We start from the raw sequence: 19,613 nt of genomic DNA, 5'->3' as shown, positions 1-19,613 counted from the left end.
GTCCAGCGCGCTGTCGACTGTGCCGCAAAAGCAGCAGAGTCGATATCCGCGCTTATAAACCCAGGGTCCTTACAATATCTTTGTATAACATGTTTTATTGAGCAGGCGGTAGTGAGGCGCTCTGCGCTCTGCGCTCATGTAGGGTCCTTCTTATTTCCCTGCGACGCATTTGTCCCTAGTTACCACAGCCACAAAGTCCAAATTGGCAATATCGTAAAACTTCATGAAAACTAACATTTGCTTTTTGGTCTACGTTGGGCATAATGTTAGCAGTGTGGTTATGTTTAGGGTTAGGTTTAAAATCAGGGTTTAAAGAGATACATTGTAGAAATAAGCGTGGTTTAGACATGATTCTGACTTTGTGGTTGTGGTAACTAGTGAAGAGCCTTCTCCACCCCCTTCGCGGTCGCAGTTATATATCTTGGGTCGTATGTGTATTGTGCTGCGTGACTTTCAACAGCTGAAGAGAGCTGTCGAATAACATTTTTTGCTACGTTTTCATGGCATAAAAAGGTCGCATCTTATTTAAGATCTTTTAACATGAACTTCATCAGACCCTACAATGCCCTTGGCACGACCATAGGTGAGTATGGCATGTCGGTGTTTGAACCGTTCTATATCTGGGTTGAATAACATTGTGGGACAACTATCACGTACGACAGACTGTCGAGAACCGTGATAGTTGGTTTGAGATTCGATATTCACCAGACATTTGGAGTTTCAAACTTTTAAATAGCTCGTAAACGATTTGAAGTACAGTATTCAGTTTAGAAAAAATGGTGTACAACATTGGACATTTCTTATTTTCCCGATTCCGACTTGAGTTTCAGTATCACACGGCATGGAGTAGGCAGCCTTGCCCACTGTCTAATGCAACTAGTTAGGTACCGTCAACAAATTGCATAATTAAAATATTCAAATTTCAATCACTCTGACCACTTCGAGAGAATTCATAACTTTAAACTGTTCAGAAGGGAGGGACACATGCTGCACACCTTTTAGTTTTCCCATAAAGCACTTATACAATTATATCTGGAACTTTTTTACAATTTCGTTATTCAAAATTTCACTTCAGCCATGTGACCTAGCAACCTCAGTATGTTGCGCACCCTTTTTTAATCTCCTTGACCATGTGACACACCCAAACCATCTTTGAACTGTTCAAAAGGTAGGAACAAACATCACATAACCTTTGGTTTTCTGAAAAATGCATGAATTTCTTTGACCTTAATTTAGTTAGTTTTAGTTTGACTAATTTCAATAGCTTCCTGATCACATGACCTAGGCACATCAAACCAACGGTTTGTTCACAGTGTAGGGAAAGTCATTGCACACCCTTTGGGTTTCCCATAAAGCACTTGCACACTTTTATATAAATATTTGAAACATTACAATTTCTGTAGCTCTTCTAAGCTCTTACTTATTTATACCACGATATTGTTGAATACTCATTTCTGATTGGCTGGAAGGGCATTCTAGAATGGACATTATAACCAGATATTGGGGCACCTTGCAATCATGATGCAATAATATACCAAAAGATGAAAGTATGAAATTTGCTTATAAATGAAGATCTCAGCGAAAAATAAATATCTACCGTTAAATGTGTGCTTTCATATTGTTTTCTTTGGCAGCTGTAGTATAAGCGGGATAAACGCCTCAGTTCTGTACATTACCTTGGAAAAATTAACTCCGCAAAGGGAGTAGAATGTTGGTGATTATCTCTTAACGAGGCAAGTTGCACACAATTTAGTCTGCACAGAAAATTATTCCAATATTTGTGTGTGTATACATGCATACATACCGGTCAAAAGCTTTAGAACACCTACTCATTCAAGGGTTTTCCTTTTATTTGTACTATTTTTTTACAGTGTAGAATAATATTGAAGACATCAAAACTATGAAATAACACCTATGGAGTCATGTAGTGACCAAAAACAGTGTTAAACAAATCTAAATATATTTGAGATTCTTCAGAGTAGCCAACCTTTGACTTGATGACAGCTTTGCACACTCTTGGCTTTCTGTCAACCAGCTTCACCGTGAATGCTTTTCCAACACTACTGAAGGAGTTCCCACATATGCTGAGCACTTGTTGGCTGCTTTTCCTTCACCCAACTCATCCCAAACCATCTCAATTTGGTTGAGGTTGGGGGATTGTGGAGGCCAGGTCATCTGATGCAGCACTCCATTACTCTCCTTCGTCAAATGGCCCTTACACAGCCTTGGAGGTGTGTTTGGGTCATTGTCCTGTTGAAAAACATGATACTCCCACGAAGCGCAAACCAGATGGAATGGTGTATCGCTGCAGAATACTGTGGTAGCCATGCTGGTTAAGTGTGCATTGAATTCTAAATAAATCAGACCTTGTCACCAGCAGAGCACCATCACAACTCCTCCTCCATGCTTAGACGGTCGGAACCACTCATGTGGAGATCATATATTCACCTATTCTGCGTCTCATGAAGACACGGCGGTTGCAACCAAAAATCTCAAATTGTGCCTCCAGACCAAAGGACAAATTTCCAACGGTCCATTGCTTGTGTTTCTTGGCCCAAGGAAGTCTCTTTATTGGTGTCCTTTCTCTGCAGTAATTTTACCATGAAGGCCTGAGTCACGCCTGAACAGTTGTGTCTGTTTACTTGAACGCTGAAGCATTTATTTGGGCTGCAATTTGAGGCTGGTAACTCTATAATTAGTCAGGATCGAGGGCAAAGATGAAGGAAGAGAAAGTACAGAGATCCTTGATGATAACCTGCTCCAGAGCACTCAGCCCCAGTCTGAATTCCTAAGGTTCACCTTCCAACAGGACAACGACCCTAAGCACACAGCCAAGACAATGTGGGAGTGGCTTCAGTTCCAGACAGGGCAGGTCAGAGAAGATTGAAAATAGCAGGGATCTAGACAGCCACTGACCCGAGACAATCCTCAGGCCCAGCCTCAAGGGCTAACCGCGTTACGGGCTGTGTTCATGCCATCAAGAAAACCCTGCTAGGGTGATGGGTAGCTAGGCTAGCATCTATGCCAAATGGCTCCTCAGACCCGGACTTAGTTGTTTGCGAGCTATTGACATGTGAAGATGGGAATATCGAATCTCAAAGCAACTTTTAACTGTGCAAGAGGTCGGTAAACTAGTGAACACAGAGTGAGTAGCGCAGTAGAAATATGACACAATTTGTGGTTTGGGTATGTTGTCACCTGCTGTTGGATGTTCCTAGCTAATACCTGATTTATCTATTTAAAAAATATGTAATCTGGGCCTCCTGAGTGGCGCTGCGGTCTAAGGCAGTGCTGAGGCACCACTCAGGAGGACTGGTATTGGTTGTCAGTTCGGCAGTGTTTCCTCCGATCTTGTCTCTTCGCTGCAACTCTCCAACGGGCTCGGGAGAGGTGAAGGTCGAGTCGTGCGTCCTCCGAAACATGACCCACCAAACCGCGCTTCTTAACACCAGCCCCCTTAACCCGGAAGCCAGCTACACCAATGTGTCGGAGTAAACACCGGTCAACTGATGACTGAAGTCTGCCTGCTGGCGCCCGGCCCGCCACAAGGAGTAGCTGGAGTGCGTTGGGCCCAGTAAAGCCTCCTGGCCAAACCCTCCCTTAATCCAGACAATCCTGGGCCAATTGTGCGCTGCCCTATAGAACTCCCTGTGAAGGGAGGTTGTGACACAGCCTGGGCTTGAACTGGGTTCTGTAGTGATGAAGTGCCTTAGACTGCTGAGCTACTCGAGACTTAGACTGTTCTCATTGAAGCTGATGCTGCTCTCTTTCTGTTGTGGTTAAAGGTCTCTTCTGACTGATGTGGTGGTCTCTCTCACAGGTCAATGGTGCAGACAGATGGGGGGACGGAGCAGAGCTCTGGCTGAGCTGGGGGGACAGAGGAGGATGTGCAGTAAACCTCAGACGGGAAACCCAGAACCTCCGCCTGCAACACCTGCAGTCCCAGCACATGGTAGGAACACACACCTGATTCCCTGGTGAGGGAGGAGTTAAGCTGATTTAATGATCCTGATCCTGTTCTCCAGCCTCTGATCCTGTTCTGTTTTGTTCTCCAGCCTTTGGCTGTGTGCTCAGTCAGGAAGTCATTCCAGAGTCTTTTTGTTCCCAGTGGACCCACAGTACATAAATAAAATAAATAAATACCTATGTGGCGGAAGATAGCACAGCTAGTTATGTCAACATCAGCTGTGTACTGGAGTTATCTGTTAGTAAATCACTGAGCCAACTCTTCATTCATATCTCACTAATAATATCTTCATTAATCATCTGATCTCAGTCTAGTCTTAAGCCACAGGGGTGCCTGACATTTAGTAGCCATAGAAACTGGGAGAAAGTTCACTCCTGAGAATGAGGGAAGGGATGTAACCATGTAGGTCGACGCTAACAGCCGGAGCATGTGAAATTCAATGATTCCTAAATCTGAGTCTTAACTGTCTCTATTAGAGGTTGAATGATTAATCTGCATGGCCGACTCAATTAGGGCCGATGTAATGAAAACTTGAAAATCGGTAATCAGCATTTTTGGATGCCCATTATGGACGATTACATTGCACTCCACGAGGAGACTGCGTGGCAGGCTGACCACCGGTTACGCGAGTGCAACAAGGGACCAAGTAAGTTGCTAGCTAGCATTAAACATATCTTATAACAATCAATCTTAGCATAATCATTAGTTAACTACACATGGTTGATTTTACTAGTTTTACTAGCTTGTCCCTCGTTGCAAATAATAAATACTGTGCCTGATAATTTATTATCCAATCACAGCCTACCGCCAAACGGGGGATGATTTAACAAGCGTGAAAAAAGCCATTGTACTTAACCATAAACATTAATGCCTTTCTTAAAATCAATACGCAAGTATATATATTTTTAACTTGCATGTTAGGTTAAAAGAAATTCATGTTAGCAGGCAATATTAACTAGAGAAATTGTCACTTCTCTTGCGTTCTGTGCAAAGAGAGTGGGGTATATGCAGCAGTTTAGGCCGCCTGGCTCGTTGCGAACTGTGTGTAGACCATTTCTTCCTAACAAGGACCGTAATTAATTTGCCAGAATTTTACATAATTATGACACAACATTGAAGGTTGTGCAATGTAACAGCAATATTTAGACTTATGGATGCCACCCGTTAGATAAAATACGGAACTGTTCCATATTTCACTGACAGAAGACATTTTGTTTTCAGAGTGATAGTTTCTGGATTTTATCATATTAATTACCAAAGGCTCGTATTTCTGCGCTTATTATAATTAAGTCTGATTTGATAGAGCAGTCTGACTGAGCGGTGGTAGGCAGCAGCAGGCTCGTAAGCATTCATTCAAACAGCACTTGCCTGCGTTTGCCAGCAGCTCTTTGCAATGCTTGCTTCACAGCATTGTTTGACTTCAAGTCTATCAACTCTTGAGATTAGGCTGGCAATACTATTGTGCCTATAAGAACATCTAATAGTCAAAGGTATATGAAATAGTCCTATAATAACTACAACCTAAAACTTCTTAACTGGAATATAGAAGTCTCGTGTTAACCTGTTGCTTCGAGCAATCCCGTATCCGGGAGCGTAATCATAGCCTCAAGCTCATTACCATAACGCAACGTTACCTATTCATGAAAATCGCAAATGAAATGAATATATTGGCTCACAAGCTTAGCCTTTTGTTAACAACACTGTCATCTCAGATTTTCAAAAATGCTTTTCAACCATAGATACACAAGCATTTGTGTAAGAGTATTGATAGCTATCATAGCATTAAGCCTAGCATTCAGCAGGCAACATTTTCACAAAAACAAGAAAAGCATTCAAATAAAATAATTTACCTTTGAAGAACTTTGGATGTTTTCAATGAGGACTCTCAGTTAGGTAGCAAATGTTCAGTTTTTCCAAAAATATTATTTGTGTAGGAGAAATCGCTCCGTTTTGTTCATTACGTTTGGCTAAGAAAACCCCCAGAAAATTCAGTCATTACAACGCTGAACGTTTTTCCAAATTAACTCCATAATATCGACAGAAACATGGCAAACGTTGTTTAGAATCAATCCTCAAGGTGTTTTTCACATATCTATTCGATGATAAGTCATTCGTGGCAGTTTGGTTTCTCCTCTGAAGCAAATGGTAAAATACACGCAGCTGGAGATTACGCAATAATTGCAACGGAGGACACCAACCGGAGCACCTGGTAAATGTAGTCTCTTATGATCTTCCAATGATATGCCTACAAATACGTCACACTGCTGCAGACACCTTGGGGAAACGACAGAAAGTGTAGGCTCATTCCTTGCGCATTCACAGCCATATAAGGAGACATTGGAACAAAGCGCATTCAAAATCTGGGGCATTTCCTGTTTGAAATTTCATCTTGGTTTCGCCTGTAGCATCAGTTCTGTGGCACTCACAGATAATATCTTTGCAGATTTGGAAACGTCAGAGTTTTCTTTCCAAAGCTGTCAATTATATGCATAGTCGAGCATCTTTTCGTGACAAAATATCTTGTTTAAAACGGGAACGTTTTTTTATCCATAAATTAAGAGCGCCCCCTATATCCAAGAAGTTAAAAGAAACCACCAGCTTTCACATGTTCTGAGCAAGGAACTTAAACATTAGCTTTTTACATGGCACATATTGGACTTTTACTTTTTCTTAAACACTCTTTGCATTATTTTACACTCAAATTGAACATATTATTTATTTGAGGCTAAATAGATTTTTATTTACATATTAAGTTAAAATAATTATTCATTCAGTGTTGTAATTGTCATTATTACAGATATATATAGGCCGGTTTAATAGGTATGGGCTTTTTTTGGGCCTTCAATAAACTGAATCTGCTTTGAAAAAACATAATCGGTCGACCTCTAGTCTCTATACAATTAACTATAGCCCTGTCCAGGAGGTGTACATACAGTACATCAAGCTGACTTGCTACAGAAACAGGGGATGGGGTCCTGTCCAATGGGCTGTTCTGGCTCAGACAGGGCTTCCGGAGAATGGATTCAACTATTTACCCATTTAATAACCAGACCTTCATTCAAACTTGCTATGCTGAATTCATGATGTACAACCAAACTGCTGAAGTTTGTTGGTTGGGGCAAAACAGACAAGGTTGGTCAGTCAAACACCTCAAAACAAGACATGGTATCAAGAACAAGCTAAAACGAGCCACCTAGATTCCCCACGTGGCAGTTTCTTTTCATTGTTTCTCGCTATCTGGCCATCCAGGATCACATGGTTTTCGTGCGTTGATTGTTGTGTCCTTTCCCAGATCCCCGTCCAGCCTTTAAAGTCCCTGGCTACAGACCCTCTCCCATGGACCAGAGGATCCTGGTCTGGTCTGGACGCTTCAAGACCCCTGACCAGATCCCAGAGCTAGTGTCGTAAGTGGACACTTCCTGTTTACAAACAGACCTCCCAACACACCCGCCCCTGATTGATTTTAATAGTTCAAATGAGGTCTCTGCCTCTCTCTCTTTCAGGTGTGTGTCTCTGTAGCAGGTAATGTTTTAAGTAGTTGCTGTGGTTCGGGTTCCTGACATCTGAGAAATGATCTGCTGGTTTGATATGAAGCAGAAGTAGCACACTGGCACGTACGCACGCACACACACCCCTCTGTCCAATACACTTAATCACCCTCATAAGGATCCCTCTTTAACATGGTCACTCCAACAGGAAAACTCGTGTAGAGTTTTGAAATGTCCTGCCTGGTTTTATATATATATATATATCCCCCCCAAGCATACACATCGATGGCCCTGAACAAACTTTATTTAACTCAATGTAAACTGGAAACCACATATCCTGAGGCTGCATTCATTGTAGCTGGGGATTTTAACAAGGCTACTCTGAAAAACAAGACTCCCTAAATTGTATCAGCATATCGATTGCGGACCAGGGCTGGTAAAACCCTGGATCATTGTTATTCCAACTTCCGGGACGCATAGAAGGCCCTCCCCCGCCCTCCTTTCAGAAAAGCTGACCACGACTCCATTTGGTTGCTCCCTGCCTACAGACAGAAACTAAAACAAGAAGCTCCCGCGCTCAGGTCTGTTCAACGCTGGTCCGACCAATCTGATTCCACGCTTCAAGACTGCTTCCATCACGTGGATTGGGATGTGTTCCGCATTGCGTCAAATAACATTGATGAATAAGCTGATTCAGTTAGTGAGTTTATTAGCAAGTGCATCGTTTATGTCGTACCCACAGCAACTATTAAAACATTCCCCAACCAGAAACCGTGGATTGATGGCAGCATTCGCGCGAAACTGAAAGCACAAACCATTGCTTTTAACCAGGGCAAGGTGTCTGGCAACATGACCGAATAGGGTGTAGCTATTCCCTCCGCAAGACAATCAAACAAGCTAAGCGTCAGAATAGAGACAGTCGCAATTCAACGGCTCAGAAACGAGAGTTATGTGGCAGGGTCTTCCATCAATCGCGGATTACAAAAAGAAAACCAGCCCAGTCGCGGACCAGGATGTCTTGCTCCCAGACAGACTAAAAAACGTATTTGCTCGCTTTGAGGACAATACAGTGCCACTGACACGGCCCGCTACCAAAACCTGCGGACTCTCCTTCACTGCAGCCGATGTGAGTAAAACATTTAAACGTGTTAACCCTCGCAAGGCTGCAGGCCCAGACGGCATCCCCAGCCGCGTCCTCAGAGCATGCGCAGACCAGCTGGCTGGTGTGTTTACGGACATATTTAATCAAGCCTTATCCCAGTCTGCTGTTCCCACATGCTTCACGAGGGCCACCATTGTTCCTGTTCCCAAGAAAGCTAAGGTAACTGAGCTAAACGACTACCGCCCCGGAGCACTCACTTCCGTCATCATGAAGTGCTTTGAGAGACTAGTCAAGGACAATACCACCTCCACCCTACCTGACACCCTAGACCCACTCCAATTTGCTTACCAACCCAACAGGTCCACAGACGACGCAATCTCAACCACACTGCACACGGCCCTAACACATCTGGACAAGAGGAATACCTATGTCAGAATGGTGTTCATCGACTACAGCTCAGCATTTAACAACACAGTACCCTCAACTCGTCATCAAGCTCGAGACCCTGGGTCTCGAACCCGCCCTGTGCAACTGGGTACTGGACTTCCTGACAGGCCACAAACTACCTGCCCTCCAGGACACCTACACCACCTGATGTCACAGGAAGGCCAAAAAGATCATCAAGGACAACAACCACCCGAGCCACTGCTTGTTCACCCCGCTATCATCCAGAAGGCGAGGTCAGTACAGGTGCATCAAAGCAGGGACAGAAAGACTGAAAAACAGCTTCTATCTCAAGGCCATCAGACTGTTAACCAGCCATTTACATTTTACATTTACATTTAAGTCATTTAGCAGACGCTCTTATCCAGAGCGACTTACAAATTGGTGCATTCACCTTATGACCTCCAGTGGAACAGTAGTGCATCTAAATCTTTTCAGGGGGAGGGGGGGTGAGAGGGATTACTTTATCCTATCCTAGGTATTCCTTAAAGAGGTGGGGTTTCAGGTGTCTCCGGAAGGTGGTGATTGACTCCGCTGTCCTGGCGTCGTGAGGGAGTTTGTTCCACCATTGGGGGGCCAGAGCAGCGAACAGTTTTGACTGGGCTGAGCGGGAACTGTACTTCCTCAGTGGTAGGGAGGCGAGCAGGCCAGAGGTGGATGAACGCAGTGCCCTTGTTTGGGTGTAGGGCCTGATCAGAGCCTGGAGGTACTGAGGTGCCGTTCCCCTCACAGCTCCGTAGGCAAGCACCATGGTCTTGTAGCGGATGCGAGCTTCAACTGGAAGCCAGTGGAGGGAGCGGAGGAGCGGGGTGACGTGAGAGAACTTGGGAAGGTTGAACACCAGACGGGCTGCGGCGTTCTGGATGAGTTGTAGGGGTTTAATGGCACAGGCAGGGAGCCCAGCCAACAGCGAGTTGCAGTAATCCAGACGGGAGATGACAAGTGCCTGGATTAGGACCTGCGCCGCTTCCTGTGTGAGGCAGGGTCGTACTCTGCGGATGTTGTAGAGCATGAACCTACAGGAACGGGCCACCGCCTTGATGTTAGTTGAGAACGACAGGGTGTTGTCCAGGATCACGCCAAGGTTCTTAGCGCTCTGGGAGGAGGACACAATGGAGTTGTCAACCGTGATGGCGAGATCATGGAACGGGCAGTCCTTCCCGGGAGGAAGAGCAGTTCCGTCTTGCCGAGGTTCAGCTTGAGGTGGTGATCCGTCATCCACACGGATATGTCTGCCAGACATGCAGAGATGCGATTCGCCACCTGGTCATCAGAAGGGGAAAGGAGAAGATTAATTGTGTGTCGTCTGCATAGCAATGATAGGAGAGACCATGTGAGGTTATGACAGAGCCAAGTGACTTGGTGTATAGCGAGAATAGGAGAGGGCCTAGAACAGAGCCCTGGGGGACACCAGTGGTGAGAGCACGTGGTGTGGAGACGGATTCTCGCCACGCCACCTGGTAGGAGCGACCTGTCAGGTAGGACGCAATCCAAGCGTGGGCGCGCCGGAGATGCCCAACTCGGAGAGGGTGGAGAGGAGGATCTGATGGTTCACAGTATCGAAGGCAGCCGATAGGTCTAGAAGGATGAGAGCAGAGGAGAGAGAGTTAGCTTTAGCAGTGCGGAGCGCCTCCGTGATACAGAGAAGAGCAGTCTCAGTTGAATGACTAGTCTTGAAACCTGACTGATTTGGATCAAGAAGGTCATTCTGAGAGAGATAGCGGGAGAGCTGGCCAAGGACGGCACGTTCAAGAGTTTTGGAGAGAAAAGAAAGAAGGGATACTGGTCTGTAGTTGTTGACATCGGAGGGATCGAGTGTAGGTTTTTTCAGAAGGGGTGCAACTCTCGCTCTCTTGAAGACGGAAGGGACGTAGCCAGCGGTCAGGGATGAGTTGATGAGCGAGGTGAGGTAGGGGAGGAGGTCTCCGGAAATGGTCTGGAGAAGAGAGGAGGGGATAGGGTCAAGCGGGCAGGTTGTAGGGCGGCCGGTCGTCACAAGACGCGAGATTTCATCTGGAGAGAGAGGGGAGAAAGAGTCAGAGCACAGGGTAGGGCAGTGTGAGCAGAACCAGCGGTGTCGTCGTTTGACTTAGCAAACGAGGATCGGATGTCGTCGACCTTCTTTTCAAAATGGTTGACGAAGTCATCTGCAGAGAGGGAGGAGGGGGGGGGGAGGAGGATTCAGGAGGGAGGAGAAGGTTGCAAAGAGCTTCCTAGGGTTAGAGGCAGATGCTTGGAATTTAGAGTGGTAGAAAGTGGCTTTAGCAGCAGAGAGAAGAGAAGAGGAAAATGTAGAGAGGAGGGAGTGAAAGGATGTCAGGTCCGCAGGGAGGCGTAGTTTTCCTCCATTTCCGCCGGCTGCCCGGAGCCCTGTTCTGTGAGCTCGCAATGAGTCGTCGAGCCACGGAGCGGGAGGGGAGGACCGAGCCGGCCTGGAGGATAGGGGACATAGAGAGTCAAAGGATGCAGAAAGGGAGGAGAGGAGGGTTGAGGAGGCAGAATCAGGAGATAGGTTGGAGAAGGTTTGAGCAGAGGGAAGAGATGATAGGATGGAAGAGGAGAGAGTAGCGGGGGAGAGAGAGCGAAGGTTGGGACGGCGCGATACCATCCGAGTAGGGGCAGTGTGGGAAGTGTTGGATGAGAGCGAGAGGGAAAAGGATACAAGGTAGTGGTCGGAGACTTGGGAGTTGCAACGAGGTTAGTGGAAGAACAGCATCTAGTAAAGATGAGGTCGAGCGTATTTCCTGCCTTGTGAGTAGGGGGAAGGTGAGAGGGTGAGGTCAAAATAGGAGAGGAGTGGAAAGAAGGAGGCAGAGAGGAATGAGTCAAAGGTAGGCGTGGGGAGGTTAAAGTCGCCCAGAACTGTGAGAGGTGAGCCGTCCTCAGGAAAGGAGCTTATCAAGGCATCAAGCTCATTGATGAACTCTCCGAGGGAACCTGGAGGGCGATAAATGATAAGGATGTTAAGCTTGAAAGGGCTGGTAACTGTGACAGCATGGAATTCAAAGGAGGCGATAGACAGATGGGTAAGGGAGAAAGAGAGAATGACCACTTGGGAGAGATGAGGATCCCGGTGCCACCACCCCGCTGACCAGAAGCTCTCGGGTGTGCGAGAACACGTGGGCAGACGAAGAGAGAGCAGTAGGAGTAGCAGTGTTGTCTGTGGTGATCCATGTTTCCGTCAGTGCCAAGAAGTCGAGGGACTGGAGGGAGACATAGGCGGAGATGAACTCTGCCTTGTTGGCCGCAGATCGGCAGTTCCAGAGGCTACCGGAGACCTGAACTCCACGTGGGTCGTGCGCGCTGGGACCACCAGATTAGGTGGCCGCGGCCACGCGGTGTGGGAGCGTTTGTATGGTCTGTGCAGAGAGGAGAGAACAGGGATAGACAGACACATAGTTGACAGGCTACACAAGAGGCTACGCTAATGCAAAGGAGATTGGAATGACAAGTGGACTACACGTCACGAGTGTTCAGAGAGTTAGTTTTTACGTAGCAAGAATCTTATTGACTAAAATGATTAAAATGATACAGTACTGCTGAAGTAGGCTAGCTGGCAGAGGCTGCGTTGTTGACTAAGTAGGCTAGTTGGCATTGGCTGCGTTGTTGACACTACACTAATCAAGTCGTTCCGTTGAGTGTAATAGTTTCTACTGTGCTGCTATTCGGGGCTAGCTGGCTAGCTAGCAGTGTTGATTACGTTACGTTGCGTTAAAAGAACGACAATAGCTGGCTAACTAACCTAGGAAGTCGCTCTAGACTACACAATTATCTTTGATACAAAGACGGCTGTGTAGCTAGCTACAGCTAGCTACGATCAAACAAATCAAGCCGTTGTACTGTAATGAAATGAAATGAAAATGTGATACTACCTGTGGAGCGAAGCGAAATGCGACCGGATTGTTGAGTGCAGAAGTTCTGTTCGGTAGACGTTGGCTAGCTGTTGGCTAGCTAGCAGAGTGTCCTATGTTAAGGACGACATAAAACTACACACTCTAAACTACACAATTATCTTGGGTACGAAGACAGCAAAGACAACTATGTAGCTAGCTAACACTACACTAATCAAGTCGTTCAGTTGAGTGTAATAGTTGTGCTGCTAATCGGTAGACGGTGGACTAGCTAACGGTGGACGTTAGCTAGCTGGCTAGCTGCAGGGCAGTGTAGACTGCGTTAGGACGACGAAATACGATAATTACGCAATTATCTATGAAACAAAGACGGCTGTGTAGCTAGCTAAGAAGAAATTGATAAGATTAGACAAATCAAACCGTTGTACTATAATGAAATGTAATGAAATGTAATACTACCTGCGGACCGAGTGCAGATGCGACCGCTCGCTCCAACCCGGAAGTGCGAGCGGTCGCACTTACATTGAGTGGCTGCTGCCAACACACTGACTCAACTCCAGCCACTTTAATAATGGAAAATTGATGTAATAAATGTATCACTAGCCACTAAACAATGTCACTTTATATAATGTTTACATACCTTACATTACTCATCTCATATGTATATACTGTACTAGATACCATCTACTGCGTCTTAACTATGCCGTTCTGTACCATCACTCATTCATATCTTTATGTACATATTCTTTATCCCTTTACACTTGTGTGTATAAGGTAGTAGTTTTGGAATTGTTAGTTAGATTACTCGTTGGTTATTACTGCGTTGTCGGAACTAGAAGCACAAGCATTTCGCTACACTCACATTAACATCTGCTAACCATGTGTATGTGACAAATACAATTTGATTTGATTTTGCACACATCTAAAAGCAGCTTGGGATCTGGGCCAGCAGCCTTGCGAGGGTTAACGCACTTAAATGTCTTTCTCACGTCGGCTGCGGAGAACGAGAGCCCAGTCTTTGAGGGAGGGCTGTGTCTGTGGCACAAAGAGGGCGACGGTATTGAGCTTGTCCGGGAGCAAGACTTCGGTGTCTGCGATGTGGTTTTCCCTTGGTAGTCCATCATAGTACAGAGACAAACATTGTGCCTGTTTTATTGTCTTGCGGAAGGAATAGCTACACTGTTTATATTCAACCATATTCCCAGTCACCTTGCTGGGGTTAAATGCTGTGGTTCGCCCTTTGTTTTGCTCAAATGTTTTTTTGTGTTTTTTTTTCAATAGTCTGTGGGGACAACCTCCCCATATACACTTCATGATTAATTCAGTCACCGTGTCTATTTGTGTTTGTGTGTTGCAGGTTTGAGATGCTAGATGCAGCCAGGAACAGGTTGAGAGTGAAAGCGTGTTACGCGATGATTATTGCCACCATTGCAGCCTGCCTGTTAACTGTCATCCTGGGGAAGAGGGTGAGTATCATTACAGCCTGCCTGTTCACTGTCAACCTGGGGAAGAATGGGTATAAACCAAAGGTTGGTGATTTACTGCCCCCTGGAGTTACGAATGTTTGCTCAGCAGTATAATTAATTGGCTGATCCCTCCTGATGACCTGGATGGCATCATGTGATCCTTCCTTAACCCATAGGAAGTCCCACCCAGTTGTCTACTTCAGCCCATGCTAAAAATACTTTTGGTCACTAGAATCCTATATACATCTATATGGTGGGACATATAGCCTGGAATTCAATCCAATGCGATTGGATCATCTAATTGGCATTCACATAACTCTTATGTTGGACGGGGAAATTTAATCAAAGTTAAAAATAAGTTGTCATCCAGTAAACTAAGACAAAATAATTTATAACAGAATTTTTTTCATTATAATATAGATTCAGAAAATCCCCTTTTTAATGTTTGGAATACCTTTTTAAATAAATGTACATTCAGGGGTCATTCAATATTCATCAATAATAAAAAAGCAGTTTCTGGCTAAAGAGAGAAGACTAACAAGGGAAATGTATGAACTAATAGTACAGGTAGACAGCAACAAAACGATACTACAGAGATGGAAAAAAACTTGAGGAACTTATTCAAGAACTATCTAATGTAATCTATTACAAAAATAAAGCAAACTGGATTGAATATGGAGAAAAATGCACACAATTCTTCCTGAATCTCTAAAACAGGAACACTAACAAAAAGAATTTGCAGAAACTCGTTACTGAAGACGGAGTCATCTATGATTCTCAGAATTATGTTTTAAGAGGAAGCTAATTATTTTAGGTAGATCTCTTTCATCCCCTCCCACTGAATGAAGATTACGGTCAGGAATTCTTTCCAAATAATATAAAAAAAAAAAAATGAAAATCAGCTAAAATGTACAGAAAGATCAATGCAAAGGCCAAATTAGAGGAATAACTTCTTGGGGCTATTAAAATCCTTTCAGTCTGGGGAAAAAAACCCAGGGCTTGATAGTATATCAAGTATTTTTTTTATATACTGTTTTAACTACTCCTATAGAAATGATAGTCTCAGGTACTCAGCAGGAAGGTCTTATTTCTCTATTAAAACAAGACCCAGATGGAAAATATAAAGACTCAATCTATCTAAAAACTGGAGGTCCCTTACACATGTTGTGATGCTAAAATACAAAATGCACACTAAAAGGATTTTTACCAAGTATTGTTCATCCTGATCAGACTGTTTTTTTTTACATGGACGATACATTGGAGATAATATACGACCACTACTAGAACTAATAAAACATCATGAAACGTATAAGAAGCCAGGAATGGTATTTATAGTGGAATTTGAAAAGGCATTTGATAAAGTAAGACTGGATGTTATTTATAAATACCTGATTTTTAATTTATTTTTTAATTTTGGTAATTCTCTTTTTAAAATGGGTATTAATAATGTATAGCAATCCCAGGTGTAAAATAGTAAATAACGGCTACTTCTCAGTTTTGAATTGTCAAGAGGAGTCAAACAAGGGTGTCCGCTGTCACCATATCTATTCGTTATGGCCATCAAAATGATAGCTATTAAAATCAGATCCAATAACATTAGAGGATTAGAAATCCAAGGCTTAAAAACAGAGGTGTCCATGTATGCTGATGACTCTAGTTTTATATTAAGTCTGCGAGCTAGATCCCATGTCTCATTGAAGGTCTAGATAACTTGTATCTCTGGACTAAAACCTAATTATGATAAGTGTACAATAATACGTATTGGATCTTTAAACTTTTACATTACCCTGCAGTTTACCTATAAAATGGGCTGATGGTGAAGTAGACATACTTGGTATTCATAACACAAAATATAAATAAGCTCTCCACAATGAATTTCAATACAAAACTTGTAAAAATAGACAAGATCCTGCAACCATGGGGAGGTAAATACCTGTCTAATACCTGGATTTGGGTTTATCATTGAAGGAATGAGCATTACACTGAGGCCTGTACTCTGGAGCGGGATCGAGGTGGAGGGTCCCTCATGGTCGGGGGCGGTGTTTCACAGCATCATCGGACTGAGCTTGTCATTTCAGGCAATCTCAACGCTGTGCGTTACAGGGAAGACATCCTCCTCCCTCACGTGGTAACCTTCCTGTAGGCTCATCCTGACATGACCCTCCAAGGTGACAATGCCATACTGCTAGTCCTGTGCAGGATTTCCTGCAAGACAGGAACGTCAGTGTTCTACCATGGCCAGCGAAGAGGCCGGATGTCAATCCCATTGAGCACGTCTGGGACATGTTGGATCGGAGGGTGAGGGCTAGGGCCATTCCCCCCTGAAATGTCAGAACTTGCAGGTTCCTTGGTGGAGGAGGGTATTTTTTTTTTTTTTCACCTTTATTTAACCAGGTAGGCTAGTTGAGAACAAGTTCTCATTTGCAACTGCGACCTGGCCAAGATAAAGCATAGCAGTGTGAACAGACAACACAGAGTTACACATGGAGTAAACAATTAACAAGTCAATAACACAGTAGAGAAAAAAAAAATGGGCAGTCTATATACAATGTGTGCAAAAGGCATGAGGATGTAGGCGAATAATACAATTTTGCAGATTAACACTGGGGTGATAAATGAACAGATGGTCATGTACAGGTAGAGATATTGGTGTGCAAAAGAGCAGAAAAGTAAATAAATAAATAAAAAAAACAGTATAAAAACAGTATGGGAATGAGGTAGGTGAAAATGGGTGGGCTATTTACCAATAGACTATGTACAGCTGCAGCGATCGGTTAGCTGCTCGGATAGCTGATGTTTGAAGTTGGTGAGGGAGATAAAAGTCTCCAACTTCAGCGATTTTTGCAGTTCGTTCCAGTCACAGGCAGCAGAGTACTGGAACGAAAGGCGGCCAAATGAGGTGTTGGCTTTAGGGATGATCAGTGAGATACACATGCTGGAGCGTGTGCTACGGATGGGTGTTGCCATCGTGACCAGTGAACTGAGATAAGGCGGAGCTTTACCTAGCATGCACTTGTAGATGACCTGGAGCCAGTGGGTCTGGCGACGAATATGTAGCGAGGGCCAGCCGACTAGAGCATACAAGTCGCAGTGGTGGGTGGTATAAGGTGCTTTGGTGACAAAACGGATGGCACTATGATAGACTGCATCCAGTTTGCTGAGTAGAGTGTTGGAAGCCATTTTGTAGATGACATCGCCGGGTAACATCTCACAGCAATAACTGTTACATCTGGTGCAGTCCATGAGGAGGAGATGCACTGCAGTACTTAATGCAGCTGGTGGCCACACCAGATACTGACTGTTACTTTTGATTTTGACCCCCCTCTTTGTTCAGGGACACATTATTCAATTTCTGTTAGTCACATGTCTGTGGAACTTGTTTGTCAGTTTGGCTTTTGTTGAAACTGCTCTTCATACAAATATTTACACGTGTTAAGTTTGCTGAAAATAAACGCAGTTGACTGAGAGGACGTTTTTTTTTTTTGGTAATAGGTTGTCACCATCAGACAAGTAAAAAGAAAAACAGTTGTATTTATTCTTGTCTTTACATACTAAATAATGTGACATTTGTTTTGATTTTAAAATGGACCATTATGCACCTGTATCGAAATGGGGGAAATCCATGTCATCTTAAATAGAGCAACATGGGCTCTCATGAAGTGTTTGATAAGGTTTTCGTTTACATTTGAATTGATATCAGAGTGATTAGATTATAGTGCTGAGTACCAGAAAGTTTGGTAGGCTACAAATGCCCATCAGCAGCATCCGAGCTTGGAGAAGCCTAATTACCGTGACTAAAAAGGTCATGTGGCATTTTACTGCCTTCATGACTCGTGACTGCCAGTGTGGTGGTAATACGGTTACTGCAACAGCCCTAATCCGTAATAAATACACTGGACAGCCAGCAATGCCCCTTTCTAAAAGTAATTTCCCTTACGTTCACGGAGTTCGCATTCACAGGAAAATGCTGTGCATGTCGGCTCAAGCATAAATTGTCTGCTATAATGCGCCTGGAATTGAATCCCGGCAATCGTTTCGCTGCCCCAGGTGTGTGTGGTGAGAAGGATCGACTGACCAATTGTGTGTGTGTTCCCCAGGCTGCCGGCAGGCATGAGTCTCTAACAGCTCAGAACATGGAAAAGAAAGCAAGATGGAGACAGGAGGCCAAGATGGAGAGGGAGGAGGCTGCTGCTGTTGAGAAGACTTCTTGAGGAAGACACCCTCCTGTGTCACTCTGGAAAAGCTCCCGCACTTGACTCTTCCTGTCTGTCACAATCGGTAGAGAGAGGACTCCTCATGGATAAAACCCATTTTAGCATGGACATTGCCATAGAGGGCTTAAACCATTTTAAAGTAGTCAACTGAGTGGAGAGCAATTGGCCAATAAGAAAATGTACTACTTTAAAATGGATATGGCCTCAATGGCACTGCTCATTCTGTCACATACGCTATAATGGTACAGATACAAAGATGAGTCCTCTATCTACCTCTATGGTCACACTAAGAACTCCCCGACTGGACCAACAGTGGTTCTGCAGCTGCTGTACCCAGCTACTCAACCTCGATCTCTAGTACCATAGGACTATTTCCTCCAATCAGTAATTAGGATTTCAGTATAGTAGTTAACAGCCCATATTGCTCACAGCTGTAGTTCTTTTATATGTCTGGTTCTTTTTGTTTTCTTAAGATAACCTCCAACCGAAAAAGTTATTTTCCTTTTAAATTAATGGATTAAATATCAAAATGTCTCATTTAACTGGTGTCCTGTGTTTTTTAGGGAGCCCGATCTGTACTGTTAGGAGATGGAAGGAACTGCACACTGGGTCTATGGACACACGTCCTATATTTAATAGGAGCTGCACTTGGGTAAGAGGGTCTCCCACACCGGAGAGAGATTCTGGATGACTTTCCAACCCATTATACAATAGAATGTACCTGCAAGTTGTTTTCTTGATCTGAATGCATCAGCGCACAGTGTCTTGACCAAGGTTTGGTCAGGATGAGAACTCCTCTCCTCTGGGTCCTTTCAAACAGACTGACCTGTCCGAACCATGTCGCGTACCCACATTTTGCAGGTGCAGCAAAATGCCTGTTTGTTTTTTTTTAGCTCCAATAGTGCAGTATTACTTAATACCAAGAAATATTAGAATGAGATATCAGTTTCCAAAATATAAATGATGGTGTGAAGACTAGTTCTATAAGCTTGTGTGTGTAGACAGTTTATTTAGGATGTTCTCAGAACATCTACTTATTCATGTCACTGATGGAGGTTTAGAGGGTCTACACCAGAAGTTA

The 19,613-nt window shown here is 44.1% G+C and overlaps 1 protein-coding gene across 1 annotated transcript; it reads left to right on the top strand.

Annotated features, from left to right (window-relative positions):
• The first annotated feature begins 395 nt into the window (after positions 1–395).
• Positions 396–19,074, top strand: fam162a (family with sequence similarity 162 member A). Its single transcript, XM_029647053.1, has 5 exons — positions 396–583; positions 3,821–3,952; positions 7,260–7,371; positions 14,210–14,318; positions 18,416–19,074. The coding sequence occupies exons 1-5, from the start codon at positions 541–543 to the stop codon at positions 18,527–18,529; spliced, it is 510 nt and encodes a 169-aa protein (XP_029502913.1). The 5' UTR covers positions 396–540; the 3' UTR covers positions 18,530–19,074.
• Positions 19,075–19,613: the final 539 nt, after the last annotated feature.

The sequence above is a fragment of the Oncorhynchus nerka genome, linkage group LG22 (genome assembly GCF_034236695.1).
Source record: "Oncorhynchus nerka isolate Pitt River linkage group LG22, Oner_Uvic_2.0, whole genome shotgun sequence".
NCBI lineage: Eukaryota > Metazoa > Chordata > Actinopteri > Salmoniformes > Salmonidae > Oncorhynchus > Oncorhynchus nerka.
Note: the sequence above shows the minus strand (reverse complement) of the source record. Positions and strands in the feature narration are given on the sequence as shown.

Coding starts and splice junctions, on each gene's coding strand:
- fam162a (XM_029647053.1), top strand. CDS start 541: ATGAACTTCATCAGACCCTACAATGCCCTTGGCACGACCATAG. Junction 584..3,820: donor TGCCCTTGGCACGACCATAG/GTGAGTATGGCA, acceptor TCTCTCTCACAG/GTCAATGGTGCAGACAGATG. Junction 14,319..18,415: donor CTGTCATCCTGGGGAAGAGG/GTGAGTATCATT, acceptor TGTGTTCCCCAG/GCTGCCGGCAGGCATGAGTC.